This window comes from Ptychodera flava, chromosome 3 (genome assembly GCF_041260155.1).
Source record: "Ptychodera flava strain L36383 chromosome 3, AS_Pfla_20210202, whole genome shotgun sequence".
Classification (NCBI taxonomy): domain Eukaryota; kingdom Metazoa; phylum Hemichordata; class Enteropneusta; family Ptychoderidae; genus Ptychodera; species Ptychodera flava.
This window is the reverse complement of record NC_091930.1, coordinates 13,182,823-13,203,978: the sequence shown is the minus strand read 5'-3', so window position 1 is coordinate 13,203,978 and position 21,156 is coordinate 13,182,823. Positions and strand designations below refer to the sequence as shown.

The window sequence follows — 21,156 nt, the reverse complement described above, 5'->3', positions numbered from 1 at the left end:
AAGGGCGTATATCGTGATGTTTATTACCAGAGTCTAATTCTTCATCAAACACTTCACAGCTTTTCAATCAACATACCTACTGTTCAATTGATGAGGTAATTTCTCAGAATTCTTTGTATAAGTCTTTGCATGTACAGGGAACAGTTGCCATATTCTCTGACATATGTGAACTTGAATTCATAATTCTTGTCATGGTCAGCCATTTTGTGCCTCGAAATTCTCTCTCTCTCCCTTGCGCGTGTGCGCACACGCATACGTGCACACACACACACACACATACACACACACACAATGTTGATACAGTGCTCTCATCTACAGCATACAGACATCTGTAGTCAGTTGGGCAGTGAACCATACCCCCACACTACTGAGGTTTGACTACAGAAAACATTTTAGAATTGGCAGACTTTGACAAACTGGTACTGTCCACTCATTTGATTGAAATAAGTCAATAAGATAGACCAGGTAAAAAAAATGTCTGTATTAAGCAGTTTATGTTTGTTTATTCTTTATTCATTTGAAGATCATGTGATCCATAAATTAACTGTAATTGTTACAGACCTTATAGTGACAACACTGTGCACAGCAATTCAAGAAGGAAAACACACAAATACGTACATAAATAGAATTAATAAACAAACAATGTGATGATGCAATGTATTGCTTCTTTTATGAATGTTTCACAGAATTTTAAAATCTTATACTTGTTTGAGATGACAAGTACAACACCCCTCAATAGACAGCCCAAGTGACTTTAACTTGAAAAAATGTCTTTGGCAAATTTTTTTGTGGTATATGTATTACTTGGAGTCTCTTCATCTGCTTTACAGTGTTGGGAATAACCAAGTATTCTGTTTTGTCTAAACAGCTTTAAGGTAGTATGGGACATGAAAGTGAAAGACTTTCACTTTTGCTCAAACATTCGACAATGAAACATTCAACCATTATACTGTACATTGCCAAATCAAGAACGAAAATCAAGGGGTCACTGTGCAAAGTTTTGCACTGAGAAACAGATAATCCTAACATTCATGGATGTTTGAAATTCAAAATGGCCGCCATCCCTGTGTTTAATGCTATGGAGGAAGATGAAATTTACAATTTAAAAAAACTAGCGAGGTGAAAGTTTTTCTCTTTCCAAGAACTTTAAAATGAGCCCCATCAAGTGGTAAATCAGAAAAGAATTTTAAAAATTTGGTCCGATTGTTGATTGTGGATTATCTCTTTTGACTGAAGTTCAACATTCAGTGATGACGATGTGCATCTATACATCTTTGAATGCAAATTGACAAGCCAAATACTGGGTATTTCAACAGTTGACATCCTACGGGGAAGGAGGCCAACAAGAGGAAGTTGATAGAATGAACAAAAATTACGGTAAAATTGTCTGAAGTTACAGTAACTCAGGATGCGACAGGTCATTAATTTTCATTGGAGAGAGAGTTTTGAATAAATTTGACTCCATTGGCAGTGTGGATTGCATTGAACATCGGACAGCAGTTAATATTTTTCTGAATCATTTATTCAAAATCAAGTTTATTCAATCTACAATATCTGCTGACTGTATCTACATAGGACAGGCAGTTTTGAATAAATTTGACTCCATTGGCAGTGTGGATTGCAAAAAGACAGCAGTTTATATTTTTTTCAACTCGTTTATTCAATATCACTGTATCTGCTGACTGTGATTAGAGTATTACATTGAATCACTGAGGAAGCAGAGTCAGTAAAGTAAGCAGCTTTTTTGAACCACTGCCTCACAATTTATAGTCAACTTGGTATTAATTTACATTAGAAAAAAAAATTCCAAAGTGGATTTATTGTTTAATAACCCCCTCGATGCATCTTATCATCCACAAAAACTGCTGTGTGTAAACCGTGCTGTAAATCGATTATCGAGATGTGATGTAGAATAAGGTCATGATAAAAATACAAATTTGAGAATAACTAAAATTACTGTCAAGTTAAAACACAAGGTACATGATAAAAAACATGGACGTTATCATAACTTATATACATATCCTGAACACATATTGTAATGGTCAATGTACATAAATGATCAATTTCACAGGGTTTTCCAAGGCATATCAATGTGCTGACAGTATACACCACTCTTTGAGACTGATTCAACAGAGTGAGGAAAATTAATGACAGTTTCTTGTCAAATTCAACCTCAGATATTCGTTTGAAGACAGTTTGCTATCTGTGGCTATTACTTTCTAATACTGTTGCTGGAGGTGGTCGTTACAAGTAAAACTTGTTCTGCAAAACCTACTCAGTGTAACCTCCAATGAAGTGTGTCACTCATACAATGAACTGGTGTAGGTGTGGTCTTCATTCTCACACAACGTCACATGACATGAGAACCGACTGGAGTGCTTTAGCATAGGCTGTAAGAGATTCATAAAGATCAATGTTTAAATCAGATTAAAAAAGGAAAGAATTAAAAATGTGTTACAGCAGGACAACTGAAGACCACATGGTTTAGATCTACCATTTGACACTATCTTAGGGAGTATGTTGCATTCATTCACCATACTAGGCACCCCCAGTCTAGCACTGATGAATACCATAGTGATGAATTGACCCAGTGGTCTCTGGTGCCAATTTAACATTTCAGGTACTTCCTGGTAATGTGTCATGGAAATTAAAATATGGTGACATAAAGTTGCATGCTCGCAAACTGTGCACTTCTAAAAATATTTCTATACCACAGCTTGAGAAACACCATAGCGTGAAGAACAAAATTCAATGGCCTTCCTGTTGAACTTTTCAGTGACATGCAAAAACATTATTAATACTTTCAAATACATGCATATCGCTTCATGTCCAAGCATTTTTTCCCGTGAAAGAAAAATCAGATCAGTTATACCACAGATAAAAACAGATTTATTTCTTATGTCTTGAACCGCACTGTCCCAAAGTAAGTTTGAACGTTAGAAAGTGCTACTTCAACATGACCAAGATTGAATGATCCTTCCTGTAATACAAACCTGAACGGTACAATATAAAAGGGTATGTACCACCGTATACATTTACATGTGTACCGGTACATGGAAACGTGAATATTTATGTGTCAATCTGCTGAAAATGAACTGTGCAACCAAAGTCTGTGATCTCAAACAATGCCAGGGCGTGGCTTTGGGATGATTTGCCGGCGACATTCTGTTTGAAGCATGCATTATATTGGTGTACAGTGTAATAACTGCAGTGGTACAGTACTTCATGGATGTCGTTTCTAAGTAATATTCACACCATGGAGATATGTACGTACGTCTACCGGTACATGTATCAAATAACCATGGTTGAATCATATCAACGCTGAGGTTGTCGCTGCAGTAAGATATCATTGACTTACCACTTGAGTGTCAACAGAGACTGAATGCTGATTTCTTACCAGGAGTCTGAAAAATTCCTCACCATTTGACTGTTTTACTGATTTCCAGTGTCTATAAGAATACTTACCATACTCAAAGCTGCATAACTACTCACTATTCTACAGTAGATCACATAAGTTATATCATCACCTATACAGACACTTGATATTGTAACCAACGATGGAGTATTTGCCATTCTAACTACAGATACACAACTTACATGTATCATCTACTGGTAAATTGCCCATACTGATAGATTACACGTACTTACTAATACTATACAAATGTAACTAGTAGTTTGCTATTCTAATTACCTAAAACTACTTCAAAGTACCAAAGATTATTTCTCAATCTATTAATCACATATAATTGTTATTATTACTAGCTACTTGCTATAGTACAGCTACATAGATATAGACAATTCTAACTATAAATCACTTGCCACTTGAACACTGATAGATCTCTTACCATATTTTTCAGCAGCAAATACTTATCACAGGAACTACAATCCTCTATATGTATGGATTATCACATACTATTCTAACTACAGATACATCATCTACATTTGTCATTACCAGTCCCTTTCCACAAGCTTTCACACACAGTGTGTATAAAGACTGACTCACCAGTAGGGTTTCTGTAGAAGACACAATTGTTGGCACAGGTGTCAGGGTTGGAGTCCCATATGGTGGGTCCGCAGTTACACAGCGGTGGTAGCTGTATGTTCTGCTTCTCAATCTTATCCTTCATCATGGCTCGCAGAGCGTCTATGTACCTGAATTGAGAAAAAAAAAGAAAAGTTCACGTCTGCTCTCATCTATTTCAATAATTTCCCTCCAGTCATTACAGTAACCACTGCTGAGTGTTCAAACAGAGTCAGGAGTCCAGTACACACGCTCTTCATATTGAAAAACACATTTCTCTTTCCAGACAACATACAAGCACAAAAGTATTAATCCTACCATTGGGGGAGGGGGGGCGAGAAAGAACAATGAGGAACCCTCTGTTTCACTTCGTAAAGCCACTGAAAGATTCAGTCACTGTATGATTAAAACCCTCCCATTGATTGATGATGTCAAGACGGGCAAACAACTGTATTTCAGGAGATGTTATCTCATTGCTTGTAAGATTTCTATTAATCAATTTAACCCTTTGAGCGCCAAAGTCAGTTTTTGTTGCCCTTGTAAAATATACCTCAGTCAATTTTTTGTCAGATTTTTGCCAAAGTTTTGATAAAAAACTGTGGCCAATAAGATTTTATGTTCATTTGGTCCAAAATTATCAAAAAAATTACAGAAAAGTTCATAAAAGTTAAAAATGTGGCACTAACATTTTGGTGGGAAAAAATACAGTGCTTGAAAGGTTAAAGTTATACAAAATCATGCACTGGTCTGACAAAGAAGCGTACAGAAATACACAAATCTCACTGGCCACCTTGTCAGACTGCTGTAGGTCATGTGAGATCAAGAACTCATTTCGTACATTGCTGACACCCTTTTTTAAAGCCAGATTGTGGCAGAAAGTTGGACCCACAGACTGTAAAACAGGGTGACAGCTTAAACAGCACCTCACCTGTCAGTTTCCTTTTGTTTTTGTTTCTTCTTTTTGTACTTTTCCAGAGTTTCTTTCATGAATTTCTCTTCCTGTTTGCTTTTCTCCAGAGCTTCTTTTGCCGTTTCCCCGGTGACGGGATCCCTGGTCTCTACTGCCATCTCTGCTTTCATCTCTTCCTTCCTTCGTTCCAGTTCTTTCTCCCTCTTCAACCTGTAATTGGTGAGAAGATAGATCAAATGATTTGTAGAATATCTATGGTGTCTCACAGTGATGCAGCTAGGACTTTTAAACCAGGGGCCACTGTGTCCCACTACCGTATATTTTTGGGGACTTTTTGCACATTTTGGGGACAGCTATCATAAATTAGTTTCACAAAACAAAATTAAAGCTACAGGGACCGTGTCAATATGCTTTAATTTTAGGCAATTTTAACAGTATAACCATATCTGCCTCCAATCAGAGCTCAGTCTGACTACAACCAAGTGCAGCGTTCTAGTTACTTTTAATAACAGCTTCCAAAGTACGTAAATATAAGCCTCAAAATAATCATGCAAAACAAAGTCATCGACAGTAACATATATTACTTGCAGACTACACCCATTCAGCACAGCCAACACATGAGTACGCTGAGGTGACCCCCAGTGTGTGAGAATGTGGGACAACAGGTTCTGTTTTGGGGACATTGTCACAAGGGCACATCCTGGCTGCAACACTGGTCTCATAGTACTGAGAGTTGTATGACAGGATATGGATTAACCCTATTACCACAATGGTTTGGTCGATACCTATTGTTTTCAGGTGGGTCTGGACCAGTTCATATAGAAAATAGGGGTGAACAGGTTAGATATGTCAGATACCTGAGTATTTTCTTCCTGTGTTCTCTCTTTCTGATGTTCTCCTTGACTTGTTCACGTTCAATGTCCATGAACATTCTCCGGTACATGGAAAACTGACTCCGTGTCTGCAAGATATGAACACAGAAAATTGTATCAGCTTTGACCTAAGTAATAATATGATATTATGAGAAAAAATGCAACTACAAATATGAGTGGGAACAGATAGGATACAGGTAACGATTAAACTAATATGATATGGAGAAGGTGCTAGTACATTTGTGGCTTTAACCCTTTGAGTGCCGTAATTGTTCCCATCAAAATTTCAGTGAAACATTTTTACCAATTTTTATAAATTTTTTGATAATTTTAGACCAAATGGACATAATATTTCATTGGTACAGTTTGTTATCAGAATTTTGACAAAAATCTGAAAAAATTGACTGGCATAAATTTCCTAAAGGAGACAAAAATTGACTTTGGCGCTCAAAGGGTTAAGGTGGAATGCATCTTAGGGACAGGTATTCAGTTTCCCAAACTTTTACAATTCTCTTCTGATCTACCACTTGTGGGGGCTCATTTTAAAGATCTTGGTGTAAGAAAACTTTGCACCACCCCAGTTTTTCAAAATTCGAAAATTTTATTTTTTTCTCTATAGAGTCAACACTGGGGATGGTGGCCAGTTTGAATTTAAAATATCAGTAAATCATGGATAATATGTTTCTCTAGTGCCAAACTTTCCACTGTGACCCCTTACTTTTATTCTTGATTTCAAAAGAGAATGGTTGAATATTCTTTGAGGAAAGTTTGAGCTAAGGTTTAAGTCTTTCACTTTTGAGGTGCTTACTACATGTACCATAACCTGTATACCCCAATTCACTGAAAACAGGTCCGATAACATCATTGATGACCATGGATTTGGGGAAACCATGGTGGTGAAAGCAATAAAGTTATTTTTACCCCACGACTTTAGGATATGAACAAAGGTGCTCAAATACAAGTAAAAGGATCTAATAACCGACATAAAGTCACAGGGTACGCTGCATTTCTCAAAAAGATGGAAATGCCATTAATTTTTCTAATCATTTTAGTCTACTCACTGCTACCAACAACACCTGTGATTATCAAAAAACTAACAATACCGGTATTTCAAGACATTTGTACAGTCCTCCACCTTATGGGTGTGAACAAAGACAAATGACATCGTCACAGTGACTCTTACATTATCAGTTTGCATTGTACCTTGGCATTGTCTCAGTGGCAAAATTTATACAGATATTATCTGGGTAACTTTTAACATATTTTTCATCAGGATATAAAACTTTACCTGTCTTTTATTTTCTTCCTCCTGAATGCCTGGTTTAACGTCCAAAATTACTGTCTTTGTACAGAGTCTCGGTGTTCTCTTCCGTCGTTGCCTTGGCAACACCTCATCAGGTTCCTTATCGGAGTCAAAGGTCACCACTTTAGGTTCGCTCTCAACAGCTGCAGGTTCCCTCTCTGCCAGGAAGTCTCGCATCTCATGAGGGCGCCCCACTGATGGACTGAACGTGACAACTTTCGGTGCAGATACCCCAGCTTGCTGGTACACTTCTTCTCGGTTTAAGGGGTCCGGTTGCCTGGCAACGTGCTCCTCTTCATCACTGAGGGCAGGCTCGTCAATAGGCTGTTGAGGAATCTCGACATCGCTCTCAAGGCTACCCGCTTCTATCCTCTCATCAGTGTCAAGTTCTTGTCTTGCTGTCGGAAGCTGAAATAACCCAACAAAGGTGGTAGCACTAGTCTGTAATAATGTGAGTCTCTTAACACTGTAGTCTTGTGTTAACATCATCTCTGCACTTCACTAAACTTATCCTTATTCAAAATACAATCACTACTGCTGTCAAACTCTGTGTAGATATTACATAGTCTGGTTTCCCGTATGAATTTTTATGATAGACCTCAATAAGTAATGACCAGTCCACTGAATCACCGCTATGGAAATTTACAAGTCTGGACAGTGAATTTTGTCGTCTGATGGCTGCTTTTACTTGGGTTCAAGATGTAGTATACCATTGTTAATATTTTGTGGCTATAGCTCTAATACATCGTAACATTAATTTAACTTGATCAAGTTTTTTCTGAAAATTTTCCAAAAGAATCTTATTACAATCAGGTGTCATGTTGTCTGATATAAAATACACATGAAAAGTTGCCGTGTTGACAGACTGTTTTTATTGATGAATTTTCAATAAATTGAATTTGTACTTACGTCTCTGGTCGGAGAAACCTTCCATGTACCTCCTGGTAGATTCTGTCAACAAATCAATATCGGTCAATTCAACGTGTACAACCACAGGGAACCAAGAAATCTTTGTTGTTGTTGTTTTTTGCATTGTTGTTTATGTTATATTAGTAATGACTAACAAAATTCAATGAGCATAACTATTGTGTTGTTGTTGTTTCAAAAGTAAATAAGAAACACTTAAAGGACAATATTATTATTTGATCCGATCAAACTCTCTGCTAACGTACACTCTCCACCTGTACCGGTACTTAAACAACAGTGTACCGGTATGTTGGGAGAGAGTTGCATTGGGTCAAATAATAATAGTGTCTTTTTAGTGTTTCTCATCATATCTACATTACATTTGAAACAACAACTTATGCTCATTGAATATTATTTGTCACCAATAACAACAACACAACTAATATAAACATAAGCAACATTACAAACAACAACAACAACCAGATTTCTGGGTTCCATGTGGTACATCATGTATGTAGCATCATACCATAAAATTGACCGTAAATGTGTGTTCCTATGCTACTGTCATTGGTAAACAGTTTTGGATATTTCTTGCTATGTGATTACATAAAGTGTATGCAACAGTAGTTGAACTGGCCAAATAAAACAAAGTGCATTAAAAAAAGTTACTACTCTTTTCAGTAACAGATCTGGTTGTGGACGTGACATTTAATGCTGTTAGTCAGTAGACAGTGTTCAGTAAAAGGAAATGAAACCACAGACCCTTGAGAAAAACGGGACAGGCAACTGCTGTTGTTTCTCTGTACCATCTAGCTTGGAATACATTAAGTTTATTTGCCAAGCTGTCCCCGACAACAATACTTCGTACGTACATTTAATTGACTGCATCATGAGTTCTGTCTGAACATTGAACAATTACTTACACAAAATGAATGCATATCAAACTTCCCCTGAAATAGAAAATGTTATTTATCTATACCTGGTCAACAACCATCTTCTTAGCTGCCAGGTTTCTCTTAGCCTGCCTGATTGCTCTGTGTACATGATGTGAGTGCTCGTCGAGGGCTCTCCCACATTCTGCATCATCTGTTTCTTCTCTGGATGCAGTTGCCGTGGAGGCAGGAAGACGTATCAAGTGTTGGTCCTCCTCACGGAAGACACAGTTGTTTTTCTTTGGAGTCATTCTCTCCGCAGCGTGTGAGCTCTGTTGAAGAACCTTCCTCTCCATTTCAACCTTGCGATGAATGAAGAAACAAGGGCTCATAATTCGTCATTTTCAGTATCATCAAATCAATAGTTCGAACTGGCAAAGCTGAGTCACAATATTATATATTATATCATACCAGTATATTGATGGCGGAAATGCTGCGATTTGATTGGTCGAGACACGATAACGACCATGGTATATTGGCAATATACCATGGCAGGCATGCGCGCGAGCTCTCAGCTTGAGTAAAAGTCCGTTTTTGACGTTCCACGCCAGAATTTCAATATACTGTTATGATATAATAGCAATAAATCACACCCAGCGACGGTATACCACTCAATTTTGACCAGTTCACTTCATATATGCACTCGCTATCGCTCGTGCATATATGTCGTGAACTGGTCAAAATCTCGTGGTATACCATCGTTGGGTGTGCTTTATTGCTTAAATAGTGACAGTCCCTCAGGAGTCCTAAGTGTAGCGGGTATTTATATAGATATATATTGAGATCGTTGTTCAGTGTAGCAGCTCCCATACTATGGAACAATCTTCCATTAGACATTCAGACTCAGGTTTTAAAAATTTTTGCAGTCTTTAAAATTTTAATTACTTTTTTTGTAATGTGTTAATTTTATTGAGTGTCTTTGATAACTTTATTCTGGATATTGACACTTTATAAATTATCATAATTACTATTATTTATGTAAGCAGTTTGAAATGTTGTGACATTCCTGCTGCTACATTATCAGTGTCTTTGAGGAACTGCTTCAGAGTGTCGCATATTATAGTTCAAACAGTGAAATTTTCTCATGTTGAGGAGGCAGTTTGACCTCAATTCAATAGCGAACTTCACTTTGTACTTATATTGGTGACTGCATTTTTTTAGATAGCTTACTTGTATTTTTCCAGTTACACCATAGACCCTAGAGAATTCCCTAGGGTCTATGGTTACACCATGGAGCTAAAAAACAGCAACCCATTATGTGCAGGGCCTCAAAGCCATAAATTGGAAACCAATTTTATGGTTTGGGGGCCTAATGGGCCTAATGTGCTCATATGGCAAGTTACTTCTCAGAAACAAAGTTATATGAATGTGGAAGTTGGTTATCTGATTTATGTATAAACTGACACTAGCGTGAGTGAATGAATGATGATGAACAATTGTGTTCACCTACCGCTCGGAATGAATTTTCCAGCTGCTGTTGCTGTTTGATCTTCTGTAATTTTGTGACTCGCTTTCTGACTTCCTGCTGAAACTTTCTCAGCTTGGCTTCCTTCTCTGCCTGAGCTCTTTGTATCCTTTCTTCTTCAATCTGAGCGGCATACTGTTTGTAAAGAGACCGGTCAGCTATTTATTTTATTTCTCTATTTTACACACACTTACACCTTCGTCACAAAAAATTATTTTATTCTTTTAATTGGCCTATAGGCTTCGTTGCATGCTCACTAGAATCATGTAGCATGGACGTATGTCCTTGGATGCAGTCTAAATAATTTCATTTCACCACAGACGGACCAATAGCCATCCCAATTAACCGTTTCCGCCTTCTATACCAGTGTACGGAAGGTGTTCATGTATCAGGGAATTTGCGAATGTAACAGCTAATCATAGACCCCCAACAGTACAACGAGAACATGTCACCATTCGCCCAATCACGGATTCAGATGAAAACTTGGCCGGGCTGGCGATACTCTGATAAGTTAACGTGAAAAGACGATATTTTTCTCATAATCTCTCCCGACTTTGTTGTCTTTTACATGTCTGTAGTTAAAAAAGGCAAGCGATGGCATTTTGACATTATTTTCAGAGTGGTTTTAGATGCTGTCTTGCAGTATGACTAGTGTACGGTGCAAGCTTCAACATGATTTTAGGTTAGGGCTGTCAAACACTGACGGTTTGCAGTTGCAACTCTTGGTAAAACGGCTACTCACGACGGCATGGTGCTCTTCTGCTGCATACGACGATGTGGGTTCAACCCAGGCACCAACTGGTATGACTTTCAGCGTCCTGTTGCCCATCTGAGCCGGGGTTTTTATCTGTGTCGTACGCCGTTCTTGCCATCGTGCTCGTGTTGCCATCACTAGTGTGTTTACAATATTTTGAATATGGCGGCCGTGGACAAAAATCGACTATGAGGGCGTGTTTAACTAGACCACCTAGCATGCATGCGTTGTGCACCTGAACAGCTGAAGACCCTCTAGGACCTTTGCCCCGGCGGCTATGACAGAAGAGACCATGCTGAGTTGATAAGGTTATTTTTTACGTCTACTTTCAGATCATTCCTATCTACATTTTTCGCTTTCTTTACTTATTTCCAGTTGTGTAGACACAACACTTCATGTTGATAGTGCACATATCTACAAACAAAGTTTTATTTTGTGAATAAAGTTCAACTTTTCAAAAAAAGAAAAAGTGCTGCAAAACTCTTTGCAAACTCTCAAACTTTTCAATTCAATGTTTAAAGTGCAAAATAGATCGCTAATGAGATTACCGAGGTATCATTCACCATTTTAGAAAGTGACTCTGCATATCTATGCCCTTGAACCCATGATGGTGCCGGGGATGAGGTCGGGAATAGGGGCTATCTCAGTGCCCTCGATTTTGGATACAATATTTTGTAGCAGCTTCAACAACAATTAATCTAGTGTCTGTAACTTTTCTGTAACTTAACTTCCTGAAGCACTGCAAGTTGTAAAGCTGGTGATCTGACCTTTCACAAGAGGAAAGTCTTTATCTTATTGGATAACCAATGCCCCGATTGAGGGCAGCAACTCATGTGACTGCAAATTTTACTCTGTATTTAGGTATGGCAGCCAGCTACAGTTGAAGGGCTTTGGATATTTCTCTTGGAAGATACTATTACACTCACTGAAACATTTTTATTTTCATTAAGGTACAATGTGTCTTGAAAGTGAAAGACTTAACTTTTGCTCAAACTTCCCTGAAAAAAAACTTTCAACCATTCTCTTACAAAATGAACGATAAAAATCTGCAGTCACTGTGCAAAGTTTGGAACTAATGAAACAAATTACCCAACGCAACGTTTTGTGATGTTTGAAATTCAAAATGGCCGCCATTCCCCGAGTAACTCTATGGGCAAAAAATTAAATTTAAGATTTTCAAAAAAACTAAGGCGGTGAAGTTTTTCTTTCTCCAAGAGCTTTAAAATGAGCCCCGCAAAGTGGCAGATCAGAAAAGAATTGAAGAAATTTGAGAATCCGACTCTCTGTCCCTGAGGCACATTCTACCTTATGTCTGTCTTTCTCTTACAATTTGATTGATGAACGGCATTGGACGATACAAAGCTCAGGAATGGACTCATTCTTTCATTTTATCACTCGTTTATGACAGACATTGTAAAGCTCAATAAGCTGTATCTGAATATTTTGAATATTAATCATCTCAAACTAACATTTCTTGTTTTATACCAAATAATATATCGAAATGCTAAGGGGTGAAAAAGAAAACTCCCTGATTTTTTCATGAACGAAATGTAAGTATCACCATAAGATAGAGCGACTGACACTTTACATTGGAAAACTCAAAAAGCAAGCTGTTACATTTCTGGAAATGTGAACACTTAAATATGAGCAAACCGTAATTTGGGCTGTTCACGGTAGCAGGTTTGTTACTAAATGTATGCGTGCAACACTGGACACTGTTTATAAAAATTCAGACATTTTTATCACTGTTGTATGTTACATTCATTCACATCAAGATTCATTGGAATAAAATTATTGATTGCATTGGGCTCTGCACTAGGGAAAGACTGCATTAACTTGCATGGTACCTGAAACCAGGGTCCTTGCCTGACCAACTCCGGTGAGAAACAGAAGACTTTTAATCCCCAAGGTGTGAATGTTCCATTGTTATGTTTATCTAATCCAGCTGGTGCTATTGTAGTGCCATTGTAGGAAAGGCAGGTCTGTGAAATTGATCCTCTGATAACTAAGTAGGGAAGTAGGGTATTCCTAAGTTAATGGAGCTTTCCCGTAATGGTCTGTGTCAACTGATACATGTTTGTTTAGTGCAGATTGTAGTCTGAGTCAGTCTTTTCCAGAGTTCAGGGTAGGGAAAAATCCTGTGCATTTTACACCACTTCATACCATGTTCAAGAAAGCGACAAAAGAAAACATTCTTTTAGACTATTATTTTATTGCAAAGTCACAAAGCTCTAATCATGGACGGGAAAAATGCTTGACAACAACATATATTTCAAATAATAAAATGGTAAGTAGCACACACACTGAGGCAGAGAAAAGGGCAGGATAAAAAGTACTACCAAAGAGATGAAAAATCTAGTTTACAGAATTGTCAAAAACACAACATGTTATAGAGTACTACCCCGATATGTGATGTTCTATAAATGAAATACAACATCCTCCACTACAAATTTACATTTTGAAATTCAAGGGAAGATGTGAGAAATTCTAAGATCTACAGGCAGAATTAAACACGCTCACAAAGCGTACACTTTCTACTACTCTGCTTGAAAACACGAAAGGCTGATACAAGAAATGCTCTCTGCTACTATAAACATCGGGAAAGAACCCTGACATCTGCTTACTGTACGTACCTAACGGCAGTTTATACATGGGAATCTATCTTGTGCATTCCTGGACAGTGAATGAGTTGAGTGTGTCATCACATGGCAGTGTTTTTGGAACTCATGGTAGTGATAATCACTGCACTGGAAATAAGAATGGGTGTGACATCAGATTGCTGTGTAATGAATTCCATCATTACTTAACACACAAGGAATTCACTGTATTGGAAACTGGAAAATGAAACACATGTGCACATGATATCCACTTGCAGCACACTGAATAAAAGTTCTGTTTCGCACCTACATGTATGCACTAGGAATCAACTTTTGACAGAAAAATGACAAAAAAACCCTAACTTATAGTAATGAGTGTCTGGGACACATGAAATGTGCACACAATGACCACTTGGCAGCACACTGAATAAAAGTTCTGTGTTTCGCACGTGTGCACTTTGAATCAATTTTGACAGAAAAATGACTAAAAAACCCTAACTTTTAGAATTGAGTATCTGGGATACAGAAAATGTGACCAACTGGATACAGAGTAAAACTGTTTCAAAAATGATCAAGAACTAAAAGAAGAAAAGATAAAACTGATTTCATCTGAATACTTTCTCTTGAAAAACAGTATTTCTCTTTTTGTAGAATCACGGACCTTAATTTCCATGTACATATCATATTCTGCTCCTGTTTAAAATGTTTTTATCTAATGGTAAAACACATTTTTCCCTAATTTCATTCACTCAAAATCTTCCAGATCTTTCTCTGCTGTGGCTACGTCTGTCACGCTCTCTGCTGCGACTCCTTCTGCGTTCCCTACTTCTGCTACGAGAGCGGCCTTTCCTCTCGCGGCTGCGCGACCTGGACCTGTATCGGTCACGTGAGCGGGACCTTTTCCTCCTGCGTCTGCCGTACAGCTCACGTCGAAGCTCGCGAGAGATGGGTTTCAGATGCATGAAGTTGCAGAAGCCACCTCTTGTACATTCTCTGCAAAATATGGGAAAATGTAAAATACAGGTGTCATAGAATTATACAACAGCAAGATGGGTTGTGGCATCAGCTTCATGGCTAAATATCGCTCATTGTATTCCTAGGTGCATTTGAAATTGTATTACATGTCAGTGGTGCATCCTAACACGTGGAAAGGTTGATTCAATCAAACTGTTGTGTCCCAGGAGGTAAATGATCAAATCTGTATGGCCCCCCCCTTAAGCATTTTGATGTCTTTGCTAACACAGTACGGTAGATAGTCTCAACCAAGGATGGCCCTATCTAAAATACGACCCAACGGAACTAAAATATTTATGGCTTACCCATTACATACTGTCCATAGCAAACTTACCCCATTTCACACTGTCTACAGCAACCTTGATTGCCATGGTAACAGCTTACCCCATTTCATACTGTCTACAGTAACCTTGATTACCATGGTAACAGTTACCCCACTTCATACTATCCATAGCAGCCTAGATTGCCATGGTAACAACTTACCCCATTTCATACTGTCTACAGCAAGCTTCTCTGAAATCTGTCACTGGTGACAACTCTGCACGCATTGGTTGTCCATTGAACCAACGATTATTTAACTGCTGCACCGCCTTCTCTGCGTCTTCCTCATAACGAAACTGAAAGCAACAAATCACAGCCTTGCTTATGTTTCAATTCAATTAGATGGTTGTATTACAATACAAAGGGAGTTTCAAAACACAAACCAGGGTTTGTATACTCAAAATTGCTTAAAATTCAAGGACTTTCAAAGACTTTTTTCAGCACTTTGAAAGTACTTTTTGAGGTCCAAAATACCATTTCTCAGGTATCATGTTCACATTCCAATACCCTTGGTAACGGTACATCATTTAAAATTATGTATCATTTTGGAATATTATGACGGACGATTCATGATTTAAAAAAATCTTTAGTAACTTTCAAATATTCTATTACTCTTCTGTACCAAATTCCATTTCAAGAACTTTTCAAGGACTTTGCTGGAGGCTTTGAAATTCGAGATTTTCCAGAAGCATATGGAAGCTGCATACTGTCTATATTGGATCAAACAGTTGACCTCCATGCACTATATGTCTATTTGAGCACAAATTAAAATTTCAAAAATCTGAACTCATAATCGCTGTGGTTCAACAGATCATGTCAAAGCAGAGGTCTCCCAATGAGTGGCTGTACGTTTTGATCCAAATTTGCGCAAAAGGGTAAACATGTTGAATCCATAGGCCACTCTTCTGCATTTCATTTCCACTAGGAGTTCAACATTACTGCTGATTTCACTTGATCTCTCCAATGCAGTCTTGTACACAAACATTTGTGCATAGAACCTATGACATATAATATAACACAAACAAATGAAAGTATTACATGTCAGTGATGCATCCCAACATGTGGAAAGGTTGATCACTGCATGCATCACTGACATGTAAGACAACTCTGTTTTACTCTGCAACACAGAGTTGTCCTCTCTATATTATAGTGTTCTCGTCACTTTAGGAAAAAAGAGGAGACGTCAATTTAAAAATCAATTATTTGCATATTCTTTCGTTGTAAAAAAGTACGCTACAAATGCAGAAGAGTAGCCTACCCCTAAAAACTCCCATTTGGAGAACTCTGCTATTGGTTATTACACCTATAGAGTTATACAGGTGTATCTAAAATTAAATCTGGATATCCTGAGTTCAGAAAGAATAAAGTTTCAAGTAATATGACTACCAATGCTACCAGCCATAAGTCGTCTAATGTGTGGCCTCACTTTTATGAGATTTCCATGCTTGTGTCGGGTAACACATCCTGGGTGCTATGTACATAAATATGTGTATACACCAGACACTGTATTAAACCAACGGGCAAAAATAACAGTTCCAGAGGGCGCCCTCTGGAGGTTCCCTTAAACTAACTATTACCTTGACATAAACATTTCCCACAAGATGATCACCGATGTTGTCGCACACATTCATTTCTTCAATCTCGCCATACTTGTCATCGAGTTCTGTGAACACTTCTTCAAAGAAGTCGTCAAAGTGTTTCTGCATTTCAACATCACTCATGTGTTTCACTGTCAGAGAAAACAACATGAAATGTGATAAACATTGATGAAAGACTAGGCTTTGTCATTAGGTCCATGGATTCACATTGAATGCTTAAAGGTACATGGTCACCATAAATTTGCATATTCCATATATGGATATTCCATATATGGTAAAGGGGCGGGGTTTAGCGTGCTACCCCGTAACACTTGTAGCTGTCGGTCCTCCACATTTGATACGTCAAAGAACATGGTAGTGGTCTACGCTACTGAGTATGCTATGGCTGGTCGTGTGGAGGCGTCCTATTTAAAAAGCGGCCACCCACGTAAAATCTGTGATTGGCCATGAAAAAACAGGTGACTGGATACCTTTAAAAGACAAGTAGCTGTAACTTCAGATATTCTCACTATTTTTATTTTGTGTTGACTATGTAGCATGTTGATATACACAGTATCCAGCTTGTCATCTCAGCATGTACATTCACAGACTGTATTTTTATTGTTGACAAGTGAAATATGTTCCAGACTGGAACTTAAATGTAAACAACAGAAGTGCACACAGCTACATGTATGGGCCATTTAGTCTACGAAAGTGTGCTTGCTCAAGCACTTATTTTTTTATATGATAGGCTTAAAATTGTTCACAAAAAATCATTACATCATAAAGCTACATTGTTGGTCAAATTTCCCAGATGCACACATGTTTATACTTAACTACCATGTATGTACCGGTATAACCTTTATCCTGTCAAGTTCATATGTCACTATCATGGTCAAGTTGGCAGAAACCAGTGAGGCATTACATGTCCCATATGTTGCATTTTAACAAAGATTCAAAAATTTGAAGATTACTGAGTCACTGTTAGTATGATTTTCGCTGACTAAACCAGCTGTGGCACTGTGGGGTGAAAAAAGTGTAACTTTTGGCTCAATACCACTTTATATACTGACTTGGCAGATTTTTAGTACCAGGCCTGGCAGGAAGGGTTACCATTCATTATCACGTGTATACACATGTATTATTTCTTAGGTCTCATTTCTCTTTAAGGTAGCATGTGCCTCAAAAGTGAAAGACAAGTTTTTGCTCTAACTTTCCTTAAGGATCTTTCAAACCTTCTCTTTCAAAATCAAAGAATAACATTTAGGATAACTGAGCATATTTTGGTACTAAGAAAACAAATAACCAAAGATTAACTGATATTTAAAATTCAAAATGGCTGCCATCCCTGTGTTAGGTCTATGGAGAAATAAAATTTTCGATTTTTGAATGAAACTAAGCCGGTGAAAAATTTTCTTATACCAAGAGCTTTAAAATGAACCCCAAAAGGTGGCAGATCAGAAAAGAATTGCAAAAGTTTGAAAGCCGGTCCCCGAGTCACATTCTACCTTAATTGGTATACATGGAAGTTTGCTGGTCTCTACATTCATGTCAAAGGAATCCTGGTGCTAGCTGTTCACCCCTATTTCCCTGTAAACAGGTCCACAATCACCATTGATAACAATGGATTTTGGCAAAACCATTGTGGTGAAAGGGTTCACTTTGAATGTTTACTGTCTGTACTTACTGTGGGATCCATCTGCAGTTTGTGCGCTGTTCTGTGGGTTCTGATAGATGTTAAGTAACACAATGGTCTGGCTGAAAGTCGGTTTGTTGTGGAGGCGAGAACATCTGTCGCCGTGGCGGCATGCTCCAATCTTGAAATAGAAAGAGCAGTTTACTCTGAAAGGTAAGCACATCAAATCTATCCCTAGTGCCTCAGTGTCTTCTTGGAATACAAATGTTAGATGTGACAGCTAAAACAATGATGAAATGGAACAAAAAACCCAAACAGCACTGACTACTATTTGTAGATTTGTCGCAAAATATAGCCATGTGTATGACATTTGCCGCTGCCGATGGAAATTTTGCGGAATGTCGTCTTTGTCAGTTTGTGCAACAATACTGTCTTTATTACTGCGGCTTGTCGTAAAACCCTCTGACATACAACTCTTAAATTTCAATCCAAAAATTCATGGTATTAATGTATGGAGTTCACCATTCACAAAAAGAGTAATTTCAAAAATTGTCAAAATTTTCAGACAAATATTCATGTTTGCATACTAACCATGAAGCCCTGATGTCACCACAAATAGGCCTAATATCAAAACAACATGATCTCTGGGTACAACATTGAATAACTTGATATGAATTATATATGTATGCTGTTCCCCTTGACACTCTAACATTTCTGAAATTATAGTTTGGAGGGACTGTGCTCATATTTTGCCAACGAGGGCCTACTGTTATCTGGTGGAAGTGTAATTGCAAACTGTTCACAAAGACCAAGCCTCCACTGTTGTGTTTCATTTGTTCATCACCAACACACTTATTCTTCACTCTACACTGGTTGCTTGATTCCAACATGGAAGTAGTGAGAGATAGGATTTCAAGAATTTTTTGATGTGTACATGAACAAACTGCAACACATGATATCACAAATGAACTCAAACTTTACATGATCTGTGAGGCCCCGGGTTGTTTGACAACGCCACAGTATTTATTCTACACAATACCTACATTGTGACATGTAACAATATATTGTTCAAGAGGGTACATTGCAACCTATATCCAGCAGCTATGCCTCCTGTAGGCATTGTCCTTACATACAAACATACATCAGCTCGCACGACAACTGTTTTGCTCATCCTCATCTGGCACAAAGGTCAAGGCTTTCAATTTGTCAGATCTCTGAATACAGACATCATCATGTGACAGTGTTTAAGTGATCTACAGCTGATTAAAATTTCCTACACGTTTAAAGTAAGGAAAGGGCTGTGACATCCCCACAAACCCCATTGGAAAGGGTTCCTCAAGGCCCCCACCCAAATTTTTTTTCTCTGGTAGGATATACACTTTTAAGTATGCCAACTCTAAAACTAACCCTACACCCCTTCAAAAGTTGTATTTGATGTGCTTCTCCGAAGGAAAGTCCGCGATTAATACTATAATAGTGACTTCTTGGGGTGGGGTGGGGGCCTAAAGGAACTCTTGCCCCCTTAGCAGGGCCAAAATCTCCCTAAAACAAGACTTTCGGATTCACACCATTTGCATTTCGGTACACTTTCACTGTTTTAGATTCATATTCATCTAGCTGTAGTACAGAAGCGCGAGTTTTTGCCTTGTGTTGTAGGATCGGACGTCAGAACCACAGCTTTCAGATCTTTCTTATCCGATAGAGGGCGCAAGCTGTCGAAGATAAGGGATACCGTTACGAACATTCTACGGCCTTCCTGTCGTCGGTTTGCCTTCCGACACAATACTGCACCTACCCAGTCACAGATGCCTTCGCTATTTATCCATGAACTGACGTTTATCTTGTTTTGCGGTACAGCCCACAAACCAACTAGGCTAAACCCCGAGCTGCTGGCACCTATCTTGATCGCGACTGATGCTGATCGCGTTCACCACACGACAGCACAATAAGTGACCGACCATACATTCGATAGTTTGTCAAAAAAGTCAACTTCTAGTGTATCATAATTTTTCGGCGAAACAGACGCAATAACGTCGGCTTAGCTCATTAAACTACTATACAGAGGACGACGTAAATTGTGTTTTAATTGCAGATATACTTACTTATCTTTCTCTGTGCCAAAATCGACGCCAGGTACTCCGCCATAGCTCTTCCCTTTTCTGCCGACCTTGTGCACACCTTTCTCTGACGTCATCGGTTTTTGCGGATCGATGTGAAGGTTCGAAATTTCAATCGAATTCGGCCGAAAACTCAACAAATAAAACACGTTTCATGGAGGAAACGGTAGATATGTTTCTTATCAATATCAGATTGACCGTGAAACGAAGGAGACATGATCTTTTTGTACGGAAACGCTGAGAAGCCTTGACCTGTAGCGCCACCACGGGCAAATAATCCCATTTCTGTCGTTTTCATCACCATAAGCGGTGCCGAGTCGTGATTGCTTTTGTCGAAAAAACGGCTGTGAGCTATTGCTTGCAAATAAATCAATTACATAAGTTATGTCTTTAAGTCCAAAGCACTTCATCTTTTATTCAATTTCACATAACTCATATTGTCCACAACAAGCGCACTAAAATGCTCAACTTTGGTGAGTACAGTAAGGTAGGTAATATTTATACCCTTGAATTATGAGAAATGTCTGCATTTCCCATTATATTGCATGTTTATGGGGTTTTTTTGGTAGGCATATCATAGTACATTTATACATCCATTTTCAAATATAGTTCTTTTAAGCATGAAATGCCAAGCTGAACTCATTTTCTTGGTTAGCTGAGCACAACACAATGAGAAAACTCCAGTGATTTAATCACAGAAATCAAATGATATCACAGGCGACCCAATAGGT

At 38.2% G+C, this 21,156-nt stretch overlaps 2 protein-coding genes across 2 annotated transcripts; both read right to left on the bottom strand.

Moving 5' to 3' along the window:
• Positions 1-477: 477 nt before the first annotated feature.
• Positions 478-11,438, bottom strand: LOC139129588 (trichohyalin-like). Its single transcript, XM_070695233.1, has 9 exons — positions 11,152-11,438; positions 10,395-10,544; positions 8,992-9,246; positions 8,016-8,057; positions 7,092-7,514; positions 5,789-5,892; positions 4,950-5,141; positions 4,004-4,152; positions 478-2,390 (listed from the first exon to the last, which is right to left on the bottom strand). Exons 1-9 carry the CDS (start codon positions 11,296-11,298, stop codon positions 2,341-2,343), a joined length of 1,512 nt encoding a protein of 503 aa, XP_070551334.1. The 5' UTR covers positions 11,299-11,438; the 3' UTR covers positions 478-2,340.
• Positions 11,439-13,355: 1,917 nt separating this feature from the next.
• On the bottom strand, positions 13,356-20,517 carry LOC139129587 (splicing factor U2AF 35 kDa subunit-like). Its single transcript, XM_070695232.1, has 5 exons — positions 20,411-20,517; positions 18,360-18,514; positions 16,673-16,824; positions 15,258-15,391; positions 13,356-14,753 (listed from the first exon to the last, which is right to left on the bottom strand). Exons 1-5 carry the CDS (start codon positions 20,500-20,502, stop codon positions 14,510-14,512), a joined length of 777 nt encoding a protein of 258 aa, XP_070551333.1. The 5' UTR covers positions 20,503-20,517; the 3' UTR covers positions 13,356-14,509.
• Positions 20,518-21,156: the final 639 nt, after the last annotated feature.

What these genes read in the sequence shown, in the direction of transcription:
- LOC139129587 (XM_070695232.1), bottom strand. Translation starts at nt 20,502, where the DNA reads ATGACGTCAGAGAAAGGTGTGCACAAGGTCGGCAGAAAAGGGAAGAGC. An exon ending in TGGGAAATGTTTATGTCAAG is followed by an intron (nt 15,392 to 16,672) that starts GTAATAGTTAGT and finishes TGTTGCTTTCAG; the next exon opens with TTTCGTTATGAGGAAGACGC. An exon ending in TGTAGACAGTATGAAATGGG is followed by an intron (nt 14,754 to 15,257) that starts GTAAGTTGTTAC and finishes CATATTTTGCAG; the next exon opens with AGAATGTACAAGAGGTGGCT.
- LOC139129588 (XM_070695233.1), bottom strand. Translation starts at nt 11,298, where the DNA reads ATGGCAACACGAGCACGATGGCAAGAACGGCGTACGACACAGATAAAA. An exon ending in AGGAAGAAAATAAAAGACAG is followed by an intron (nt 5,893 to 7,091) that starts GTAAAGTTTTAT and finishes CATATCTTGCAG; the next exon opens with ACACGGAGTCAGTTTTCCAT. An exon ending in CTTCTACAGAAACCCTACTG is followed by an intron (nt 2,391 to 4,003) that starts GTGAGTCAGTCT and finishes AATCTCTTACAG; the next exon opens with CCTATGCTAAAGCACTCCAG.